At 32.7% G+C, this 24164-nt stretch overlaps 1 protein-coding gene across 1 annotated transcript in view; it reads left to right on the forward strand.

The window, feature by feature from the left end:
- The window catches only part of LOC115232228 (uncharacterized protein PF11_0207), a 171933-nt gene extending 150127 nt beyond the window's left edge, over positions 1-21806 (forward strand). The window contains exons 5-7 of the mRNA XM_036514907.1: positions 840-905; positions 12570-14303; positions 19588-21806. Of these exons, the coding sequence (XP_036370800.1) occupies positions 840-905; positions 12570-14303; positions 19588-19718 (1931 nt within the window). The 3' untranslated portion in view covers positions 19719-21806. The remainder of the gene's footprint in view (positions 1-839; positions 906-12569; positions 14304-19587) is intronic.
- The last annotated feature ends 2358 nt before the right edge of the window (positions 21807-24164 follow it).

A 24164-nucleotide genomic window follows, 5' to 3' on the forward strand; every position in this document is an offset into this window, starting at 1 on the left:
TTAGTCTTGTGGAGGAAATGTTACAACTCTAGTGCTGGTGCCACAACAAAAAGCCCTCAGTATATTCTCTAAGGTGGTTTGGTATTTTGAGAAGCATCCAGCCAATTAGACCAAGCCAAAATGAAACACAAGTATGATGAGTTCATCCTCATTGGCTTCTCAGCACATTGAGTTGTCGCACCTTGGTGAATGGAGTTCTATCTCTCTTTCTTTCGCTCTCTCTCTCTCCCCCTCTGATTTTTTTCTTATTCATATTAACATTGTGCACATAAATGACATTGTGAATTTAAATGATCATACTCCACTCCACTCTTTTGAATTGTTAATGATATCCCACTATGTTCTACAGCTATACAACACCAGGCTTCATTCTACAACCATGCTATTATATATTTCACTGCTATACAATACCTGCGATATAACACCACACTGTCTTGTACTGAACTACATTACACATCCTATAACAGTCCCATCTAGTCTAGTGGGACTGAATTTGTGTTAAGAAGAACAGGAAAAACAAGGAAGTGGTGTAATAACATTCTTCTTAAGTTTAACCTTTTAGCATTTAAACGAACCATATCCTGCCCAAATACTCTACCTGTTTTATATTCAGACCAGCCAGATTTGGCCTCTCACTTCTACCTTCAATGTCATTTTAAAAATAAGCACTCACATCATGGAAATCTCAAAGCTAGATCATGCATGATTAATTTAAAACAATGTGAATAAGCAAACATTATGTTTATTGGAGTAATCTGAATGCTAAAGGACTAAATTTATTTTATTTCAATAATATATTTTTATTTTAACTTCCATAACTTATTTCATTTTATTTTCAGAATTACATCTAGAAGAGTGTCAACCAGCTCCTGATGATGATACAATATCATTGTCGTCATGTGGAGGTAAGATGTTCTTAACAAAAATAGGCTTTCTGTTTCACAATACTGTTCTTCCTCTGAAATTAACTCCTAAATACTAATTACTAAAGTATTCATTAGCAAGTGGAATTCTTTTGGATTTTTTTGTTGTTGCAAGTAAAGATTTTAAATGTTGCAAATTTATTTTAATAAAATGTAACAGAATTTCCAATTCATTTGTTTTTAATCCACTTTCAAGCCCCAATTGGAATTGCTCCATATTTTACATATTTCATGTTGTTAGCACCCTAGAAAATGCATGACTATCACAGCTTCCCATTTTCTGTCTTCCCACAAAAAAATTCTGGCTTCATAGGGAATCAACATTGTGAATCAATTTGGTATGCAGAATATAGGGACCAAGAATGTTGAAACTTTACTTTAGAAATGAAACTACTGAATTTGAAAATAACGTAGGAAAATATATATATCAACCTCATCATCATTATCCTAACACCCACCCCTTTTTCCGTCAGTCAGATGGAATTTATTGAGGGAGATTTTCTGCAGCAGGATGGACCTCCTATCATCAACCCTCACCTGTTTCCGAACAAGGAAATATTTCCTCATGACCAGACATGTTTTGCAGAAGAGTAGACATTAACAACACCACTTGTATGACAATGTCACTCACTTACAGCTATCAAGCAAAGTCTAGATAAGGAGACACAAACATGCACACACATATACACACCTGCAATCATACACACATATACATATATATATATATATATATATAATTAATTAATAAGGGTGAGAGAATTAGATACTAATTTAATAGTATATTTATTCAACACCAAGTGGCCTAGTGCTACGAGAAACCTGGATTATTATAATATTTTATAACATATTATAATATTTTTACAAAATAAATATAAGAGAGTGGTCACTATATTGCTCACTCTAGCACCAGTTAATCCAAAAGGTTTCAACACGAAAATACATGTTTCCCATGAAAGCCAGTACGACTGTTAGCTCACACGGACAGGGCAAGTAAAAATAACAAAAATACAGATTATTTTGGGACAATTGTTTCGCTATTAATGAATTAAATGTAATATTACTTACAAAAAAATCCATTTGTAGCTCGTCAGCCAAGACTATCTGGATGAAATCCACTCAATCACACGCCAGATTTTACCATAACGATAAATACGCGTGTGGTTCAATGATTACATCCGACGTTATAATTCAAATGCCCCAACCAACAGCGCGCCAAACTTTCACGGAAAACAATACAGCATTTAGAAATAAATGCAGCATAATTATAATTAATTAATAAGGGTGAGAGAATTAGATACTAATTTAATAGTATATTTATTCAACCTTTCATGGGAAACATGTATTTTCGTGGTTGAAACCTTTTGGATTAACTGGTGCTAGAGTGAGCAATATAGTGACCACTCTCTATATTTATTTTATATATATATATATATATATATATATGTATATATATATATATATATATATATATATATATATATATATATATATATACATACATATAAACATATACAGATATATATATGTGTGTGTGTGTATATATATATATATATATATACACTTATACACACATACATATATATATACATATATCATCATCATCATCATTTAGCATCCGTTGTCCATGCTGGCATGGGTTGGACAGTTTGACCAGGGCTGGCAAGCTGGAAGGTTGCACCAGACCTCAATCTGATTTGGCATGGTTTTTACAGCTGGATGCCAACCCCTCTGAGAGTGTAATGGGTGCTTGTATATGCCACTGGCATGGGTGCCTTTTGCATGACACACTATCTTCCATGACTGTGATTTTACTTGGCTTGATGGGTCTTCTCAAACACGACGCAATGCCAAAGGTCTTGGTCATTGCCTCTGTGAGGCCCAACACTTGAACAGTGCTTTTTACATGTCAGTTACATGATATATATATATATATATATATATATATATATATATATATACACACACACAAGGGATTTCTTTCAGTTTCTGGTTACCAAATCCACTCAAGGTTTTGGTCAACCTAAAGCTATATTTGAAGACACTTGTCCAAGGTGCATGCTTGCACTTATGTATATAGAAATGTGGGTGGTTCTGAAGATGATCAAAAATAATTTATGCTAAATACATTAACATTCAGAACATATAAATTATTCTTACCATAACACGTCTCAGAAATCTAAATATGTCACTGGTGCTATGATATGATTGTTTTTATCAACAACTGATATGTCACCTGTTCTGTTTCATTCTTGGAATAAACTAGGTGTCATGTCAGGTTATTGACTTATCCCCTGTTCTATTCCAAGAATGGAATTTCTGGGAAAATGTAAGAACATAGTAACTTCTCATAAATCTGAAGCTTCATGCCTTTGTAAGTAATTATTTTTTGGGGAAAATAAACGTTGTGGGTGTAAGACAGCAATAATTTTGATTTCAATTCCCAGATGAAATTACTTTACTTATAGTACCAATGCCACAGAGAAAGGCATAATATCATAAATTTCCCCAATTACTTCCTTCATCTATAAATAGGTACATACTGGTGTATAATGAGAAGGCCTCAATGAATGAAACTGGAAATTTGGTTTCAATTTCTTGCTGGAAGTGATTTATTTTTATTACTTTAGATAGGTGTATACTTCACAGTTTCTCATTTTCCCACTGTATCTAAGACATGTGACTTTTGCATCTTATGGTAACTAATATTGGTTTCAAATTTTGGCACAAGGTCAGCAAGTTATGGGGAGGGGATAAGTCAGTTATAGTGACCCCAGTTCTCATCTGGTACTTATTTTATCAACCCCGAAAGGATGTAAAGCAATGTTAACCTCGGTGGAATTTGAACTCAGAATGTAAAGACAGACGAGATGTAGCTAAACATTTTGCCCAGTATGCTAATAATTCTGCCAACTCGTTGCCATAAGGCCTTAGTATATTGAATATATTTCCCTTCATTCATTCAAAGCAATTGTCTTCATTTTAAAATCATATGTCTGTAAAACAGAGACATGGAAATTACTAAATATCAGAAGTGGTATACACCAGAAACAAACCAAAACAAAATAATGATAGTCAATATTGGCAAATGTTTGTAGTACAGTAGTATGTTACCAATGAACAAAACTTGTGATCTAATTTCAATTTCCTGGCAGGAATCTATTATTATATCTTTACTTATATCCTTATTTCCTTTTTCAAAATATATAAATGACTCAATTTCTTATTTTATCTCTACTCTAACTATGCAAAATGTTAAATTCCTACATAAGAAATAATTATTTTGAAAAATACATAAATGGTAACTATTTTCCTGTTTAGTAACAATAGTAAGTGGCACACTTTACAGAATACAGAAGCACACTACCAAAATGTACCCTTTGCCTCATCAAAAGACATAATTGCAACATATTCCAAAACAATTCCACTTGTAAATCTCTTATAAGCCTTTGTGTTTTATTCCTTTCTTCTTTTATCCATTATTTCATGACATACGTTTGCCTAAATGTATGTCAACAGTTATAAATGTGATACCAATTTATCTACCAACCTTTAATAGCAGCTTTGCAATATTCTATTTTCTTTTACTTCATTTACATCTCCATAAATTTCATTATCTTTTTTCTAGCAAACTCATTGCAGCTATTTCAATGAATCTTTATTGATACATTTTCCTTATAATTATAAAAAAAATTACTTTTTTTTATTATACTCAGTGATTGATTTAGACTATTTTATATGTACTGTATAACAATAACTTCAAAGAAAAAATTCAAGTTATAAAGAGAAAGTAGAATGCAATAATTTTAGATGACCTTTTTTATACCAATCACCCAAGACCACCTCTGGTTCTATGATACAAATTTCCTTTTTAAAAGTGATCTAGATTAAATCTATCAAAATTGCATGTTAATTTATGTTCCATAAAGTACACTTATTTTACTATTCCTCATTATTTTAAAAATAATTGAGGCAGAAGTAATATACATCAACAGAAAATATAGTAACAAAGGGGTGAAAATGAATTATTGTGTAATTTCATATCAAGCAAACATAAAGCTTGTAGGTAGTTGGCTAAATGACTAAGTTCAATTCCCAGGTCCATAGCTTTGAATATACCATACCACCATCTAGTTGAGAAACATTCTACATGTTCAAATATGTAATTAATTGTATGTGGTACAGTATTTCAGTTTGGGTATATTATAACTTCTCTGTCCATTCTGTTCCTGTATATTTGTAAATTATGGGAAGCTGGTTAGGTAAATACTTGTATGCACCACAGCACAGTGTTTGGAGCTAAACTGGAGAAGATGCTTCTCTCTGATTAGCATTTGTTTGGTGGAGGCAGCATAATGTGTTTTTCATAGGGGTAGGCAGATTCTAGGCTCAGGGACCACTCTGGATGGCACAAATTCTACCAATGTCACTGCAGTCATTTTTGCATTTTTTCTTTTATTTGCCAGGAGAGAATGGGTTCATTTATTATTTAGCTATAAGGAGAGATGCCATCCCACTGTTCAATTATTCAAATATATGGCATATATTTCATCAAACAATGATTCAATTTTTTGTCTGCTAGGAGACCCTAAGCCCACTATAACACTAAAACATATTGTTTTAAACTGTTTCTCCAAGTGTGATGATGCCTAATATGTTGTGTAGTCTTTAGAGCCTTTATTAGATCCTAAAATATTGTCATGCTTTATATGTAGGCTAGCTAAATGCTTTTATAGTAAGCAGAGACAAATTAAAATATAATAAAAAGAAAATATTCTATCTGCCACGCATTGAATGTAAATATAATTCCTATGTGAATTTAGTTGTATGTGTTATATATTTTTCCTTTTTAATTTTTCATTTAATTTTATTGTTTTTTTTTTCCTTCGATTTTTGCCATATGCAATTGCTTTTTTTAATTTCCAGTATTAAACTTCATAAAAGCTGAACAACATATGTGAACATCTGATTACATATATATATATATAAATCTGCACACACATACTCCCTCTCCCTCTCTTATACACACACACCTTCATCATCACCATACCATGTTTTCCATGCTGGCATGGGTTGAATGGGTCATCAAAATCCGAGTCAGTTCTTATTTGGAGTAATTGGAGGGCAAAAGTGAGTTTACATCTCACTTTTGCCCTCCAATTTTTGACATGGCTACTACAGTTGGATACTTTTCTTATCAGCAACTGTTTTATAAATTGAACTGTGCACATTTTATTACAGGGCCAGCACTAGGGAGGTTCTCATCTCTTTAGCAAGACTAAAGAATTCTCTCTACCATATGTTGTCATCATTTACTTACCAACCTCTTTACAGTGTACTGGGTGCATTTTGTTATGGCAGCAGCACTACAGAGGTTATCTTGCCCCAAGCAAGACTGTTCTATTGTGTCTTCATTCATTCAAAGCAAATATGATCAACAAAGTAACTAGAAAATGTGGTGGCTATAAAGGTGAAAAGAAAGAGAGTATGAGTATAATGGAGGTATAGAGCAATAAGAGGGGAAGTAATGAAAGAGTGACAGTGATAGGCAGCTACATGTGAGTGGTAAGGAAATTGAACATGAGTGGCATGATGGGATAGCAATAAAGATGGTAGGTGGATAACAATAGAAATGGAGAGTAGTAAGAGAGAGAAATATCATTAAAGAATGATACAGGAAAGAGAAAGAGAGAGAGAGAGAGAGAGAGAGAGAGAGAGAGAGAGAGAGAGAGAGAGAGAGAGAGAGAGAGAGAATGATAGAGTGATGACCTGCAGTGAAGCAACTTGGTGCTCAGAGGTAGCCCAGTGAGTCTTGTTGCACAGACATTATTGTAATGGAAGAGAAGCAGAGTGATAAAGAGTGAGAGTTGAAGCTATTGAATATGGACTGGACTCTTGATACAGAGATTAGGAGAGAAGGAGTGTAATAGATGAAAGAGTACTGAACAGGAAACTAGATAGAGGCTTAATTAGAAAATAATGAATGAGAAACCTGACATAGATATATCATATTATCCTAGCCTTGATCACCACCATCACTCAACCACTCTAAAATGACTGTTTTACCATGCTTGCACTAGTAGGTGGGTGGATCATAGGTAGCACAACTAGTCATGGTTCAATTTGATCCCTTTTGTTACATTTGGCTTGTTGAGACTGGTTTTCATTAATGTTTTCCTGTCTTCTAAGAATATCTTTCTTCTGAGTTTCATCTAGTTTGTGTGTTCTGCACTTTTCTTTTTGATATACAACTGACATTTTTCACGAAAATCATGTGCCTGTACCTGCACAAGCTTTTTTCTTGTCAGTAGCACTATAAATTTCACACTATATTTGATTCCTCATTTATGCTCTTTCACCCATGCACACTAAAACTACACTTCCAGTGCAGTATGCTCACTTTATTTGTTTCTAATAACCACAAATCTTCTGCACTCAAGGTACACACCTTACTACCATGCATCAATTCACTTCATATATAGGCATCATACAATGTGCCCTTTATTCTGAGAGAAGCCCTTTGTTATCAGCAGAAGTAACCCTGAACTTTTTCCACCTTGTTCTTAATCTGGTTACTATGTATTTGGAACACCCTACACCACTTGCCAATTAACCTACCTTTGTAACAAAAGCTAGTAACTAGTTCTAGAGGGCCTTCCAAGGATTTTATAGAATTTATTTCATGTGTACTCTCCCTGCAAACTATCTCTGTGCATCTGCTATATATGAAGTCTACCTTCTCTACCAGCGCCCCCTATGATCCCACAATCTTCTCTTGTGTATCCATACTTTACACTGGGAATTTATAACTATCCTTTTTCTGTGCCTTGAACATGGCCATTTCTCTGATGGTAGCAATGGCCTGTCTTCCTTCTTACTTAGATTTTAATCTTTGCTAAATTTACTTCAAGACCTCTTACTTTTGGGTTTTGCTAATATATCTGGAATTTCTTTAAATCTTTTATAAATCAGCACATAAGAATTCCTATTCACAGCCATTCTCATATTCTTATATCATGGCCTGGAGGATCATAATTAATGAGAGGGAACTAAAAATTGAGCGCTGAGAGACACCTACCTACAAGCTGAACTCATTTCTAATTCTCACTTTGCTGTTCCTCTATGTAGGGCTTATAATACATTTCTATCAAGCCAGTCATCTTCCCTTAGTTTTCTTAACTACCACCTGACCACAGAGCAAATGACCCTGTCAAAGGCCTTCTCCAGGTCAATGAATGCTAAATACAGTGACTTACTCTTAGCTAAGTGTTTCTCTTTTAATTGTCTCACAAGAAAAACGGTGTCAGTGTGCCTCTTCTTGATACAAAGCTGAACTGCATCTGACCTAAGTTAATTCTGTTTCTAATGAACTGTGCTATAAGTCTTTCTGTGTTTTTCATTAGCTTGTCTATCAACTCCATGCCACTGGAGTTTCATCATACTAGTGTATTTCATTTCTCCTTGTAGCAGTTGTAGAGGATGCTGATACTTGAGTGTATATCTTCACTCTACTAATACTATATGTTGTCTTTCTTCAACAACCTTTTGTAATGGTAATTCCATGCTTTTTACTTTTAGGTATCAGTAAAGTTAGTTTTGCTATTACTTTTTCATAAGTAAGAGCAAGTATGCTGTTATGATTACATGATACACTCACATTAGCTTGATTTAGTCACCAAGGTGGCCAATGTCATACTGGAGTAGTGCCTTCACAGTTGAATGTTCTATGTCTTTTATACCATCTTTGTGTATGTATATTCAAAGGTTTAATGTGCTTTGTTCAATTTTCCAGTGTAAGTAGCAACAGATTGATGGATGCTGCTCTAATTTAGTTGCAGCCTTTTTTTTTTTCAGATTGTTGATCTGATATGTTAGAGAAAAACACATCTAGATACCTTTTAAAAGTATCAGGAGAAACTTTGTTCAAGTTTCATAATCCTTTTGGGAGAAACTTGGGGAATGGGTTTTGTTGATTACATGAATCCCAGTACTTGAATGGTACTTTATTTTATCAAACCTGAAAGGATGAAAGTCAAAGCTGACCTTGACAAGATTTGAACTCAGAACATAAGGAAGTACAGCAAAACATTTTATCTGACTCGCCAATTGTACAACTGCAGATGTTTTAAACAATGAATTTATTAATTAATACTTTATGAATGAACTAATCCATAATGTCAGTATAAACATTGTTATGTGAATTAAACAGACCAGTTTAGCTAAGTCTTGATTTGTATACACTATAAATAACTATCAGCTATTAATCTTCCCAATGCCAGATGAACACTTTCTCTCAGATTATGGTATGCTAAATGAAGTCTCTTACTTAAGAACAGATACAACATGCAATATGGACTACAACATAGTTTCCATCAACTCAATTTCACTCACAAGGTAGAAATGAGCCTGAAGCTTCTGTTAAAAATACTTGCTGAAGATTCTTTAAGTAATTGCTTGTTTTACACATCTGTTATGTAAACAAAATAGATCTTAATTTCACCACCACTGCCCACCACACACACACACGCTTGCACGCGTGCGCGCACACACACACACACTACTTTCAGTTTCTGTCTAACAAATCCATTCACAAGGCTTTGGTCAACCCAGAGCTATAGTCAGAGACACTTGCCCAAGGTGCAACATAGTCAGACTGAACCTAAAACTACATGACTGAGAAGTGAATTTGTTAACCACAAAGCCATACCTGTACTTTTAATGAATATGCCTGAATAGTACAAATAATAATGATAATAATTATAATCTTATGATATTTATTTAATCGGTGTTTTAGAATTCTTAAATTCTAACTAAAGAAAACAATGAAAGGTATGTATACAAAAAAAGCTAAGCCATTTTCTTGTAAAGAAGAGTGTATGCATATATATATGTATGTACATACATATATATATATATTATACACACATGTATACAGTGGAGCCTCAGTTTATAGATTTAATTTGCTCTTCAAGACCATTCATCGCCTGAAATGTTCATAAACCAAAACTATTTTTCCCATAGGAAATTCATGAAAAGGCCTGGTGAATTTGAGCAGAGATGTGCACTGAGTGAAAGCTAGACAGCAACTGACACTCTCCTATTGATACTCCCAGCTTGTTGCCAACTGTTGTTGATGGCTTGCGTCTGTGTTGCTTGAGACACTGTTTGTCACCTGATATGTTTTGTGTTTGAAAAATTGTTCTTAAACCAAACTATTCATGATGAGAGGCATTTGCAAAAGCAAGTTCCTCTACATACATACATACATACATACATACATGCATACATACATACATGCATACATACATACACACACATACACACACATACATACATATACACACACACATACATACATACATATATACATACATACATACATATATACATACATACACACATACATGCATATACATACATACATGCATGCATATACAAATACATGCACACACACACAAAAGAAAAAATTAGTGGTGGTAGAGCTGTATATACAAATATATATATATATATACACACACACTCGCATGCACACACACACATACACACACACACACACAAACACACAATCTTTGTGGTGGTAGAGCCATATATATATATACATGATTCCACTACAGCAAAGGTTTTACATTTCACAAGTCATTGGTTAATTGAGCTTAAACTAATTGTGATCTTGATTTAGAACTCAATTTATCATCACTTAACAGGAAAAAATAACATGAATACTTGTTAATTTAGCTGAAAATAGAATATCAATTAAGTAAGAAATTTCTTGATTGCTGATTAAACTGAAATTATCCTAAACACAAGTTCAACTTTCTCAAACAAAAAAAAGTTTAAAATAGTGAAAAAGTAAAAATGAATCATTTAGAAATTTACACAAGTATTGTTTGAATTTAAAATGTAGTCACAAAACATATGTGAAATCTAAGCAATCTAGGTACAAGAATGGCTATGTGATTAAATTAGTTTATTTAGCAATCACTTGGTTCCAGGTTTGATCTTACAACATGGTATCTTGGTCAAGTGTCTTCTACTATAATCTCAGATTGACCAATGCCTTGTGCTTGAGATTTTAAGGAACAGAAAAAGTCTGGGAAATGTCATATATATATATATACACACACACATACATACATATATACATACATACATATATACATACATACATATACACACACACGGGTGTGTATGATTGTGTATAGAAGAATATATTACTCAAAGAAATTCAAAACTTGTCTGATTTTTCCATTTTATTTACAATCTTATATTAATATAATATAATATAATATAATGAAATGATAGAATATCAAATGTCAATTCTGATTGAACAAGTACTTTCATGCATTAAACTATGCAATCTTCAGGTTCATGTAGTAGTAGTGACAGTTATGTTTTACAATTTGCAATTTATACAGTTGTAAATTGTAAAACATGACTGTCACCATTTATCGAAACTGATGTTCTCAACTTCTCTTATACAGTGAAAAAAATTGAATAACTTTGTAACTTAATTTACTAATTAATTCTTATTCAAGTATTGTATATTTCAGAATAGTAGTCAGAGGGTACCAAAGTACTTTTTGATATTTAGTTATGTTGTAAGTTCATAGTTCATTTGTCTTTCATCATTGCAAGATGAATAAACCATATCAGTTGGCTATTGGGGTTGATATAATCAGCTACACACTTCCTTTCAAAATTTTCAGCTTTATGTCTAAGATGTTGAAAATCATTCTTAACCTTTTTGAAACCAGCCCTAGTTCTATGATTCAAACTCCCTGCTTTTAAGTGACCTTCACTTAAAAAAATCTTCCTCCAAAATTTTATGCTAATTTATGTTCTAAATACTTAATTTAAATAAATTTAATAATGACAGTTATTTTAATGAATTCTTTAATATTTTCAAAATTAATTGAAACAATGGCAAATACACTTCAACAGAAATAAGGGAACAAAAGACTTTACATTAAAGCTCTGATGTCTGGCAACTGACTTGGTAGATATGCACAAGATTATCCACCATCTTTCCAAGAACATCCTTGGGCACCTTTTTTGAATTCCAATATGTCTACCACTCATGGACATGCTTACAAAATCATAAAACAACACAGCACCCATGACTTTCAGAAACATTTTTTCATGCTCAGAATAAATTACCTATATCAGTTGTTAGCTGTTGAGACATTACATCCTTCAAAACTTCCATACTCCTGAAATTTGCCAATCGTACATCTGATGTCGCCCCTCACTTTTTTTAATGACTCATTCACTGTTCTCTTTCTGTGCATTATTCTATATACTGTTCATGCACTTTCAACTACTTTTCAAGTGAGTTGTAGTGCATCTGAGCTCTGTATACAATATTATTATTTTTCTTATTTATAGAAAGGTGAATAGCACAGTCAGTTAAGTACCACACAGAATGTTTTGTGACTTTATTTAAATATTCTTTTATATTTTGAGTTCAAATAGTCATGGTCAGCTTTACATTTGATTCTCCTAAGGACTGGTAAAACAAGTACCAGTAATGTGTTTGGATCAAGCAAATTGATTTTTTTTATGTGTGATCTTGTGCCAAATTTAGATGTTAACTTTATTTCTTTAGCTATAACCTGAGATTGTTTTATTAAAAGTCCAATTATTTTACAGAAAATGTTGAAAATCATTTACAAGATGTTATATCTGATGACAATTCAACTGCAGCAGATCGTAGCTCCAGTAGCTGCATTGATAACAATCTCACTGACAGTATTTCAAAGGATGATAGTGAACCCTTGAATAATACATCTCACCTACCACTTGCAAATAAGAATCAAGAAGATAGTAACCTGAGCAAGAAACATGATAAATTAGATGATGAAATACATGACTTGAAAGAAATAAAGGGAGACATCAATGAAAAACAAGATGACTCAATTGAAAAACAAGTTGAATCAGTTGAAAAGCAGGATGGCTTAATTGAAAAACAAGATGACTTAAAAGAAAATCATGATGATTTAAAAGAAATGATAAATGAAAAACAGGACATCTTAAAAGAAACTGAAGATGTAAAACAGGATGATTTAAAAGAAGCACAAGTAGATTTAAATGAAAAGAAAGATGACTTAAAAGAATCACAAGAGGATTGTAATGAAAAGGGGGACGGAATAAATGAAATTATTCATACATCAGCTGTTGAAGTTACAGAAGTATGCCTGAACTTCAAAGAAGATGAGGATTTGGTAGAACATTCACAAAATGTCATCCCTGTCAATCAAACTGAAGAAGAAAATGATAATAAAATAGTTGTGTCATCTGAGAATGATGCTTTAAATCTTGAGAATAAAGGAGAATCAAAAACAGAAGAATCAACAGTTGGAGTGGCTGTACATGTAGATGACTGTCATAATATCAAAGATGAACATACAACAAACACTGATTTCATTGCCAGTACCCAGACCAATCCTGACATTACATTTACTAACATCGAAGTGGCTTCAGCAAATTTGGAAGATCTTGAAAGTCATGAACCCAAAAATGATGAGTGTGAAATTTCTTCTTTATCACTTGATGCTAGCTCTCCATTACAAGATAGCAGAAAAGATGAGATTGAAATAAAAGATGCAGTAAAACAAGAAGTAGTTGAAGTAACAGAAATTGGATATACTATAGAGCAAGTAGAGAGTGAAATTAAGAGCGAACCTGAAGTAGCACCATCTACTCTGGTCATCCAAACTGAGATGATGTCTGAAATCAAAGATGTAAATTCAGAGGAAACCATTTTGAACAATGGTGACGAAATTGTGAGTGCATTAGAGGAGAGTGTCGATCAAGAAATCACACATTATATGCAAATACCAAATGATGACAATGTCTCATTAGATTCCAAAACATCAAAATTTGATGAAAGCATTACTGAAATAAGAGGTCATTTGGATGATGACATCCATCATACCTCATCAATGTTATCTGAAAGTGAAACGGTATGTATTGTAGAATCAAACCATCAAGGTCTCTCAGTTGAAATGTGCTCTGATGAAACAGCAACAGAAGAGGATACTACAAAGGTAATGGATGCAACAGTTGAGGAATTAGTACCAGACAGTTCAGTCAATGATGGTTTTAATCATTCAGAGTTAACTGAAAATACAGAAAACAAGGAACCACAATATAAAATTAACCTTAATGAAAGAAATATGTCTGACCCAGAAGTTTTATTGGAAACCATTCGGATGATGGAGGAAGCTAAAGCAAAAGGACCATCTGTAGAAATAATGACAACAGACTTAGATGCAGAAGATTTATCGGAGGAGACAACACTGCATCCAGTAAATAATACTGAAGAAAGCAAGGTGAACAATATAGAAATTAATAATCTCCAGAATTCTAATACCAATGATGAAGGTGAGCTATACAAACACTTTATATTTATATAATTGTTACTTAGTTACACAACAGGTTTATTTATATATTTTTTGTTGTTGTCTCTCTTTATTTGTGAATGGTTTATGTATTATTAAGGATTAAAGATTAAATTACATTAATGCCAACATATCAACAAAATAATACTTCCAGCGTTTTTTATTAGCAGGTTTTATCTCATTAATTATCTATATTTTCAGCTGTATATCATAGTTTTAGTTGTTTTCCAAGAATTGTCAAATTACTAAGAGCTGATTTTCAAGCTGGTGGTGGGGAACTTGTAAAAGCTAATTAGCCTGAAATGATTTTGACTTACTTGACCCAAACTTTAAAGAGTTTGTCAAGTAGAGTTGCAGGACTGCTAAAATATTATTAACTGGAACTTTGTATTACTCATTCAACAATGACAGCCTTTCTAGAGTCTATTCTCCAGTTCTTTATTCTCCTATAGAATAACTGCCAGTAATACATGTACATGTATGTATACATACACACACACATTTATATGTGTATGTAGTATACATATGCACATACAATGTATTATAAAGAATGACTCAAGCTGGAACATAGATATATCAATAACAATTGATCACGTTGTTGTCCCTGTAACATTTGTCAATGCTTTGCCTAGATATAGTGCCCTAGAAAAATATAGGTTTTTTTTTGTTTTTGTTTTTTTCTCTTTTTCACTTTATTTCTACAAGACACAAGCTTTGCTTAATTCCCCTTGTTTTTCTTCAGCTTCTTTGCTTAGCTAAGCTTTTCACAGCTTCACCTAGCTTCAATGCTTTCACAAATTTCAACTCTGCTTTCGCTATAAATTGGCTTTTTTCCTCACCTCATTAATAGTTGTATTTATCATCTTCTCACTGAACAGAAATAAATTATAGTTACTATCACTTTTATTTTTTAAATATATTATATTGGCTTTTAACATTTTCTTTTTGTGGTAATATTTACAACAGGCTTTTCTACTTAATACTGCACTTGAGAAAGTTTTCATCCAGCTTTAATTTTATTTACATATACACTATTTCTATTTCCTCAGGAAAAAAGAAAAGGAAAATCCAATATATGAAGCTACAATATTTTTAATAAGTTTTCATTGTGTTTATTGAAATCCTGAATTATATAAAACATTCACTAAAGTCCTATTGTATCATAATTTTGTACCCTACAAATTTGATTCTAATGCATCTTGTAGTATTTGGTCAAAATGTAAATTGTATGTATGTATACATACATATGCATGCATGCATGTATGTATGTATGCATACATATGCATGCATGCATGTATGTATGTATGCATACATACATATGCATGCATGCATGTATGTATGTATGTATGTATGTATGTATGTATGTATGTATGTTCTCATCTAAAATAGAGGCAAGTACCAACATTGCATGTGAAAGGCATGATAATTGCTGAGAATTCTCAGCATGAAACCAATGGTAGCCTTGTTAAACCTTAAATAAAGTATGTATAGATAAATAGATAGATAATATTTTTACAAGAAGAGGGGTGATAGTAACTTGTAAGTTTAGGCCTGCTGGCTTTCATCTGACAAAGACTAGCAGGCCATAACTTCAAAGTCAATATTACTCCACTTCTTATAAAACTATAAGAAATATGTACTCTACAAAAAGTATTGAGTAATTCTTCAGTTTAATGCTAAATTGTTTTTGTTATAAGTTGGCAAAAAACAAAAACATAAGTTAATATATATATATATATATATATATATATATATATATATATATAAGTAACATAATGGTGAGTTCATTATAATTTATTGTAGTGTATTGGACTATTGGATCACCACAGAAGTCTGTCTTTATGTAGTATTAGCTGTAGTTGTAGTATACCTGAAATGAGTAACCTTAGTGGAGTTGATCTTTCTCTTTAAACTAGACATATCAAATAATATGCACTCAGAAATACAAAATAATATAACATTTTTAAAATATATTTATCTACAGTTGCACTTAAAATGATGAACTGACCTTTATCATCACATTTATTAGTGACAGCAACATGGCCAAGTTTTTATTATCTTTTTTGGTATTGTTTGGTATGAAGGAGTGGGCTCTGCCCATGGCATTTGAAGTTTATCTAAGAATAATGTAATCAACATAGTTAATGTTCTCTTTTAGTTTTGTTTGTTCAAATAGGATCACTTTTCAATTTAACTATTTGTAAGAGAATTTATGTGTAATTATCTGCTGTATTTCTAACACACACACACACTCAAAGTGTATGTATGCATACACATTCTTTCAGTATATGTATAAGTCTTATGTCTACTGGAATCTAGGTAAGACAACTGCTGTGCTGATGATGCCTCTTGAGGCAGAAACATGACCACAGCTGTCTTATCCTTAATTGCATGTCAATTACAGAGAATTTTTGATCTTGCAAATTATCTCCCTTTTTCAGAGTTGGTCACATCTGTTACCAAAGATTTTTTTATTCTTTTATTTGTTTCAGTCATTTGACTGCAGCTATGCTGGAGCACTGTTTTTAGTTGAACAAATCAACCACAGGACTTATTCTTTGTAAGCCTAGTACTTATTCTGTTGGACTCTTTTGCCGAACTGCTAAGTTACGGGGATGTAAACACACAAACATCAGGTGTCAAGCGATTGTGTGGGGACAGACACACACATATATAAATATATATATATATATATATATATATATATATATATATATATATATATATATATATATATATATACGACAGGCTTCTTTCAGTTTCCGTCTACCAAATCCACTCACAAGGCTTTGGTTAGCCTGAGGCTATAGTAGAAGACACTTGCCCAAGGTAGCATGCAATGGAACTGAACCTGGAGCCATGTGGTTGGTAAGCAAGGTACTTACTACACAGCCACTACATTTCAAAGGAAATGTAATATCAATACATAAAGAATTTATCAATTTGATCACTGTAGGAAAAAACATGGGCAAGGAAGAAATTTCAAGAGGGACAACATTCTGAGGAAGAAGGATGGACTAGATTTATGGTGCTTTGTGAGTGAACTCAATATAAATGATGATAAGACAAAACACAAGTGAGTCAGCTGAGTTTGAGTAGAAGTGTCCTGAGATCATCCAGCTCTGAGGAGCAGAAGGGTGACTTGCAAACACCTTGTTTGTGCAAATGCTGCCAATTGAAAGCCTCACATACCAAACTCCATTAGGCTTCAGGGGTCATCAAGAGAGCATGTGCACCATTTTGGGACCTTCTTCTCAACAGCTTTACAGTGCAATAGCCCCCACACACTGATGTGAGAGCCTGCTTACTGGTTTCACTGACTATTAGTTAACCATAGACATTCAATCTTAACTTACTCTTCATAAATTTTAAAATTGGTCTCCTCATTCGGATTAAGTCACAAAACCTGCTTGGAGGCACATGGCCTAGTGGTTAGATTGGCAAACTTACAGTTGAGGGATCGCGGGTTCGAATCTCAGACTAGGTGATATGTGTGTTTATGAGCGAAACACCTTAGCTCCACATGGCTCTGGCAGAAGGTAATGGTGAACTGACTCTTTCACCACAACTTTCTCTCACTCTTTCCTCTTGCAGCTCACCTGCGATGGACTGACATCCTATCCAGGTGGGGAACCTATACGCCAAGGAAACCGAGAAACCGGCCCTTTGAGCCAGGCGTGGCTCAAGAAGGAACAACAACAACAAAACCTGCAGTTTTTCAACATCTCTTCTGGCAAAGAGGCATCTTGATATAATGATTTTCATTTAGAAGCTTTAGCCAGAGTATTTATTGATCCACTTTGGTTTGACTCCTGGAGTGATTTGCTTCATGTTTGATGGTCAGATGACCCACACTGCTTTGAATGCTACTTACACTTCTTACCTCAATGTATCTCCTGTCTAACTTTGGCACCATCAGTAAATAAAGAAGCACATTTAAGAGACACCCTGTATTTGTGTCAGTGAGTCATTTCATGCCAATAAATTGGGTAGCAACCTTTTGTTTTCATATCTATTTGTATGTATAGTCGAAGCACCATTCCAGGTGATTATGGAATTAACCTACCCCCTCATAAGTATTAAGTTAAAATCCAATACTTATGTTTTATTGTGTATTTGAGTGCAACACTTAAATTCTTCAAAGCTGGATCATATTTGCTGTTCATAACAGGTGCCAGATTATCTAGGAATATTATATGATTTAAATTGACATCCTAACCAGGATAGATTTATTTATCACTATAGAATTAAGATGAAACAAATGGAGTTTACTTACATTTTTCCTTTGAAGTCAGTTGCAATTGCCACTAAGCATTTGTTTACTTTCTCTTAAAAATAATTTCAATAAATCAATAATTCATCTTGTCTGGTATTTTAATATGCCTTTATTTGTCTTTGTTAACCTGCCTTGCAAACCATATGGTTTCAGGTTCAATCCCACTGTGGTAAGTGTCTTCTACTACAGTCTCAGGCTGACCAATGCTTTGTGAGTGAGTTTGATAGAAACTGTGTGAAAGCATGTATGTATGTTTTCCTCCCATCACTGCTTGACAATCAGTGTTAGTTTATTTACATTCCCATAACTTATTGGTTAAAAAAAGTTAGTACTGGGTTGATTTGTTCAGCTAAACCCTCGGTATGGCCACAGTCCAATGACTGAAACAAGTAAAAGATAAAAGTATATATAGGTATTAAGTTTAGGTAAGCAAACGCAAGATCAAATATTTGATATATGTAACTGAGTTTATTTAACTGTTTGAAGTCAATGACTCACTCCATTGTTACTCAGAATTTCTCACCCTGTGCAGAAAAATCAATGTGCAATCAACATATGCTTAATTGTATTAAAGTAGCTTTATTATATTAAAGTATTATAAATAGGGTATGTGTGATAAAAGTATTTTAAATTTGAAAATTCAATTTATGACCAAAAGAAATTTGTTGAAATGTTAATTTATATATTATCATATTTGATGGCATAGAAGGTACACTTTAAAAAAAAAGTTTCAAAATGTCACCCTGGGGCCAAAATGTCTAAATTGGGCCTCTCATAAGTTAATTTTGTCCCTGATACTCACTTTTTTTTTTTTTTTCATAAATATGCACTACTGAAATTGTAGTGCATCTAATATGCCCATGTATCTTTTATGCTTTCAAATACAGTATATTATGTACCAAATATCTTTTTGATATTCTAAGAGATGTTGAGTTTTTTTGTCTGAAAAACATGAAGATGATATTTAAATTTTTTTTTTTGTCTTGTCCAGAAGGCAGTATTGGTGAACCGAGTGACCAATCATTGGCAATGTCCTCCTCAACAAGTACTGAACAAAGTGACAATGTGGCTAAAATGAAACCAACATATACAGATAATTCAAATGGAACTGTTTTTGTATAGGACTCTCAAAAACAATTAAGCCTTTATTACAGTTATTATTATTATCATTATTATTATTATTACTATTACTGCTGATATTTATTTTTTAAAAGATATCCTTATAGTAGAACAATTATAAGGTTATCATTTCAGAAAAGTAATAAGTATATAAGATAAAGCCATCAGTTTAGACTGATACATATGATATGACAATAATGTCATACTTTTTTAATTCAAACAATCAATAATCAACACAAAGTATTATAAAGTAGCTTTATTATATTTAACTCATTAATATTTAGCCATCATATTTGTTTTTTAATTGAAAATGTAATTGTAGAGGAAGCACGTCTATTTATTTCCCCAAGATATTCAACCATCAGCAGCTTCTTACAAATGTCATTTTATATCAAGAGATACAAAGAATAAATAAGAAGACACTGGTTTACTACATATATGGCAAAAAGATCCCTAACTCCTTTGAATCAATGGATAAAGGGGTATAAAACACTATTGTTGATACCATTTTAGATGTATAAGGTCTTTATTTTGATTAACTGGTTATTTTTTGTTTTCTGTCATCTTTTTTTTTTCCTTTAAATAATATAACTGATAAATGGAACAAATATCATCAGAGAAATGTCTGTATATTAACTGATGATTAAACAGACTATTCCTTCTGTTAAAGTTTTATAAGCTAGGTTTTATGATGCTTATACATCAGAAAAACACACAACAAATGGTCTTTGTAACAGAAGCAAATATGTCACCTAAAAAAGAATTCTACAGAGAAAAAGGTCTTTTAAGACAACTTGCAAATTTAAAAGATTTATATGTAATTGAAAATAATTTCTTGTGTCTGTTATATATTATTATAATATATAATATTGTAAAATTATACATTATAATACACAATATATTGTTATAATTTTAATTATATCATATAATATTATATTGTTATAATATATAAAATTATATTATATGCCAAAAAATGTATCTCAATATACCAAAGTTATTGAAAAAAAGGGAGTGATTTAATGATGGTAACAAATCTCAATTCTCTGTCTTTGCATAATATAATGGTTAAACTGAAATATTTCTGACCAAGGATCCCGAGCAACAGAAAACCCTCTCAAGTCTAAACATATTCTTCTTCGAGTATTCATTATGTATTTAATTCAATTTTTAAGACTCCAATTAGGAATGGGATAATTGCCGTTTCGAATCTTGTTCTACCTGTAGTAATTTCTTATGGAATTCTTCCAGAAATCTTATGGAAATGGGTGCAATATCTATCAAAATGTTCTTTATCCCTTGAGGCCTTATGAATATCAGCTTATCCCCGCCACCCTGCTCCGTTATGATACAACAAACAAAAGTACTGCAATTTTAAAAGAAAAAAAATGAGATAATGAGATCTATAGAAAAAGATCTTAAGTGACTCTTTGCTTTTCAAATAATTAACTACATAATTATGAAGAGAGAAAAATCAAAACAGTTCAGTTTTTCAGGAAGAGATATCATTTTATAAAAATATGTTTAATGGTATATAAAAGAGCTCAACACTTCTAACTGACTTATTCTCCAGTTTATTATTTTTTAACAAAAAACTCTTAAATAAAAAATAGGTGGGGAGAAATGATTTAACTTTACCCATATTTTTTAGATAATCTTTTAAGCTATATATTTCTGTGTTAATTTAAAGTTGTTAATTCTATCTTTCGGATTAATCAAATTAACATAAAATTATTTATTATAATGAATTTTTTCTTTCTTCATGAGTTGTTTAAAAGATTACATACACTGTTAATGAAAATTAGTAAATATACGTCAGTTTAGAAAAGATTGTGTTACCTTTTTCGATATGAATAGCATTAAATGTCTACATTAATATTGTAATGGAGTCTATCAGAAAAATGAAATTACAAAGTCAAAAAAGCAAGATTCCAAGTTCATGTTTAAATTTCCTGAGCAATACAATAAGTCTTCAATATATTTTGATTTCTTTCCAACTAATGTAAAAACTGAAACCAAAACATTAAAAATATTTTAAAAAATAAATAAAACAATAAAAAAGCATGAAAAGAAAAAAATGTTTTATAACAAAAATCAATTTTTTCATATTGATTTATTTTTTTTAAAGTAATATATGTAAAGTTTGTTTTAATCGATTTTTAGGCTTACTTGTCTGAAATATGCCAATATATGTATCTGAATTTTTTTTTCTATGTACACGTATATGTATGTTTAAGTGTGTCTGTAGTTGTGTGGTTTGCATGCTCATGTTCGCAAACACAGAAATTGCTATTAAAGTAAACTATCAACAAACAAATACAAAAAAAAAAATCAAATCCAGGTGAGGAACAAATGTTTTCTTTTTCTTTGTGTCTAAATATTTGCTTTTTTTTTTTTTGTCCTTTCATATCAAAATGAAATCAATCAATTTCTTCCATCTGCCTTAATCAGATGCAAAATACAGAAGAACACCAAAGACAAAAATTAAAACCTTCAACATGAATTGTCACACTTTATGTATTTTACATCATGTATTTTGAGAATGATACCATCACTGGTTACAGGTTTCCAGTGAATCATTCAGTGGCATACATGTACCACAAGGAATTTGATATAAAGACAGCTCTTATCCAACACTGAAAGTCCTGCAAACTCTCATCCAAACCATGAAGGATGTCTCCATGTATCACACACACACACCCATAAGCACAGCCAACTTCCAAACTGTAGCTGATCTTTTTAGTCATTTACCAAAAGGATCTTTAAAAACTGTGTGGAATCCTCCTTTCCTCCATTTCTCAACAACCATGATGGTTCTAAGCAATATTCGTAAAGTGAAAACATTTATCTTTGCTGTTAGCTCTCTGTTGGAGATCTACTTTATATTACTAACCAATAGGCTCCTGCTTTCAAGAAATTTTGTGACTGCTATGTTGTTTTCCTCAACATAACATAGGTACAGGCATGGCTGTGTGGTAAGATGTTTGCTTCCCAACCATATGGTTCTGGGTTCAGTCCCACTTCATAACACATTGAGCAAGTGCCTTCTACTACAGCCTCTGGCCAACCAAAGCTTTGTAGGTGGATTTGGTAGATGGAAACTGAAAAGAAGCCCATCATAGATGTGTGTGTCTTTATGTTTTTCACCCACCACTGCTTGACATCCAGTGTTGGTGTGTTTATGTTCCCATAACTTAGAGGTTCAATAAAAGGGAATGATAGAATAAGAACTAGGCTTTAAAAAAAAACAAGTACTGGGGTTGATTCTTTCAACTAAAATTTCTTCAAGGTGGTGCCCCAGTATGGCTGCAGTCAAATGACTGAAACAAGTACAAGAACAACACAGCTTTTAATTGTGTCTAGCACACAAGTATCTAGTCAGAGGTTCCAGTCAACATGCTCCATCCACCTTCATCTGGATTGGTGGCTTCCTCTCAGCTCACATTGCTACAGCATATCCTGATGAACTTCTCTCTGATTAGTAACACTATTGATTCTGGTGGTTTAGACAAAAGAAAGGCCACCCAAATAATGAAGTTTCTCCCAAACACACTCCAATTTCTGGCAAATAGACATGCTTTTCTACCACCACTACTACAACAGTGGTTTCTACACTTTGGAAGCTGGTAGGTCTCATACCACCTCTGCTCATACATTCGTGGCTCTAATCTCTCTTCTTTTCATCCCCCATACTGTGTCCACTTCTAGTCATGCCTCACAATAACCAATATACCTATTCCTTCTTACCTAGGATATTATCCCTCTGGTATTCCATCACTATGTGTGTTTTCCCTGCAACTGATGACTTGCAACAGCTCAAGAGGAATGTTTACAGCATTAATCTCACCAGTGTTAGAGGGTCTCTAAGGTCATGCATACAGTCCTTTTCCTCTGGACCATTAATGAAAAAACTCAACAGGAACAAAAACAGTTCATGGTAATGGTGTTTGAAAACACTGGTTTTATGAGTTTTCTTTTTGATGTTTATGTCTTTGATACTCATCAACACAAGATATACATATAAATACAGACATTTATACACATAGCAGTCAGCCAATTTGACCAGTTATGCTGACGACACAAAAATATTGAAGGCAGTTAGGAACCAAGAGGACATCATAAAACTGCAGAAAGATCCAAATGAAATATACAAATGGGTTAACAAAAATAACATGCTGTTCAATGCTATGAAACTTCAGGCACTCCACTATTGGTCCAACACCAGGCTAAAATCAAAATAAACTGGATCAAGAGGTAATATGATCCCAGAGTCACAGTCAGTGTATGGCCTGGAGGTTCACATGAGCAATGATGAAACATTCCATGTGCATATTACCAAGATGGCGACACTGTGCAGGTGAGTCGCTGGATGGATTCTGAGGATATTCAGAACCAGGAAAAGGGAGGCCCTGCTACTCCTATGGAGGACTTTCATTCTCAACCACTTGGACT

Source organism: Octopus sinensis, linkage group LG2, assembly GCF_006345805.1.
Source record: "Octopus sinensis linkage group LG2, ASM634580v1, whole genome shotgun sequence".
NCBI classification, from domain to species: Eukaryota; Metazoa; Mollusca; class Cephalopoda; order Octopoda; family Octopodidae; genus Octopus; species Octopus sinensis.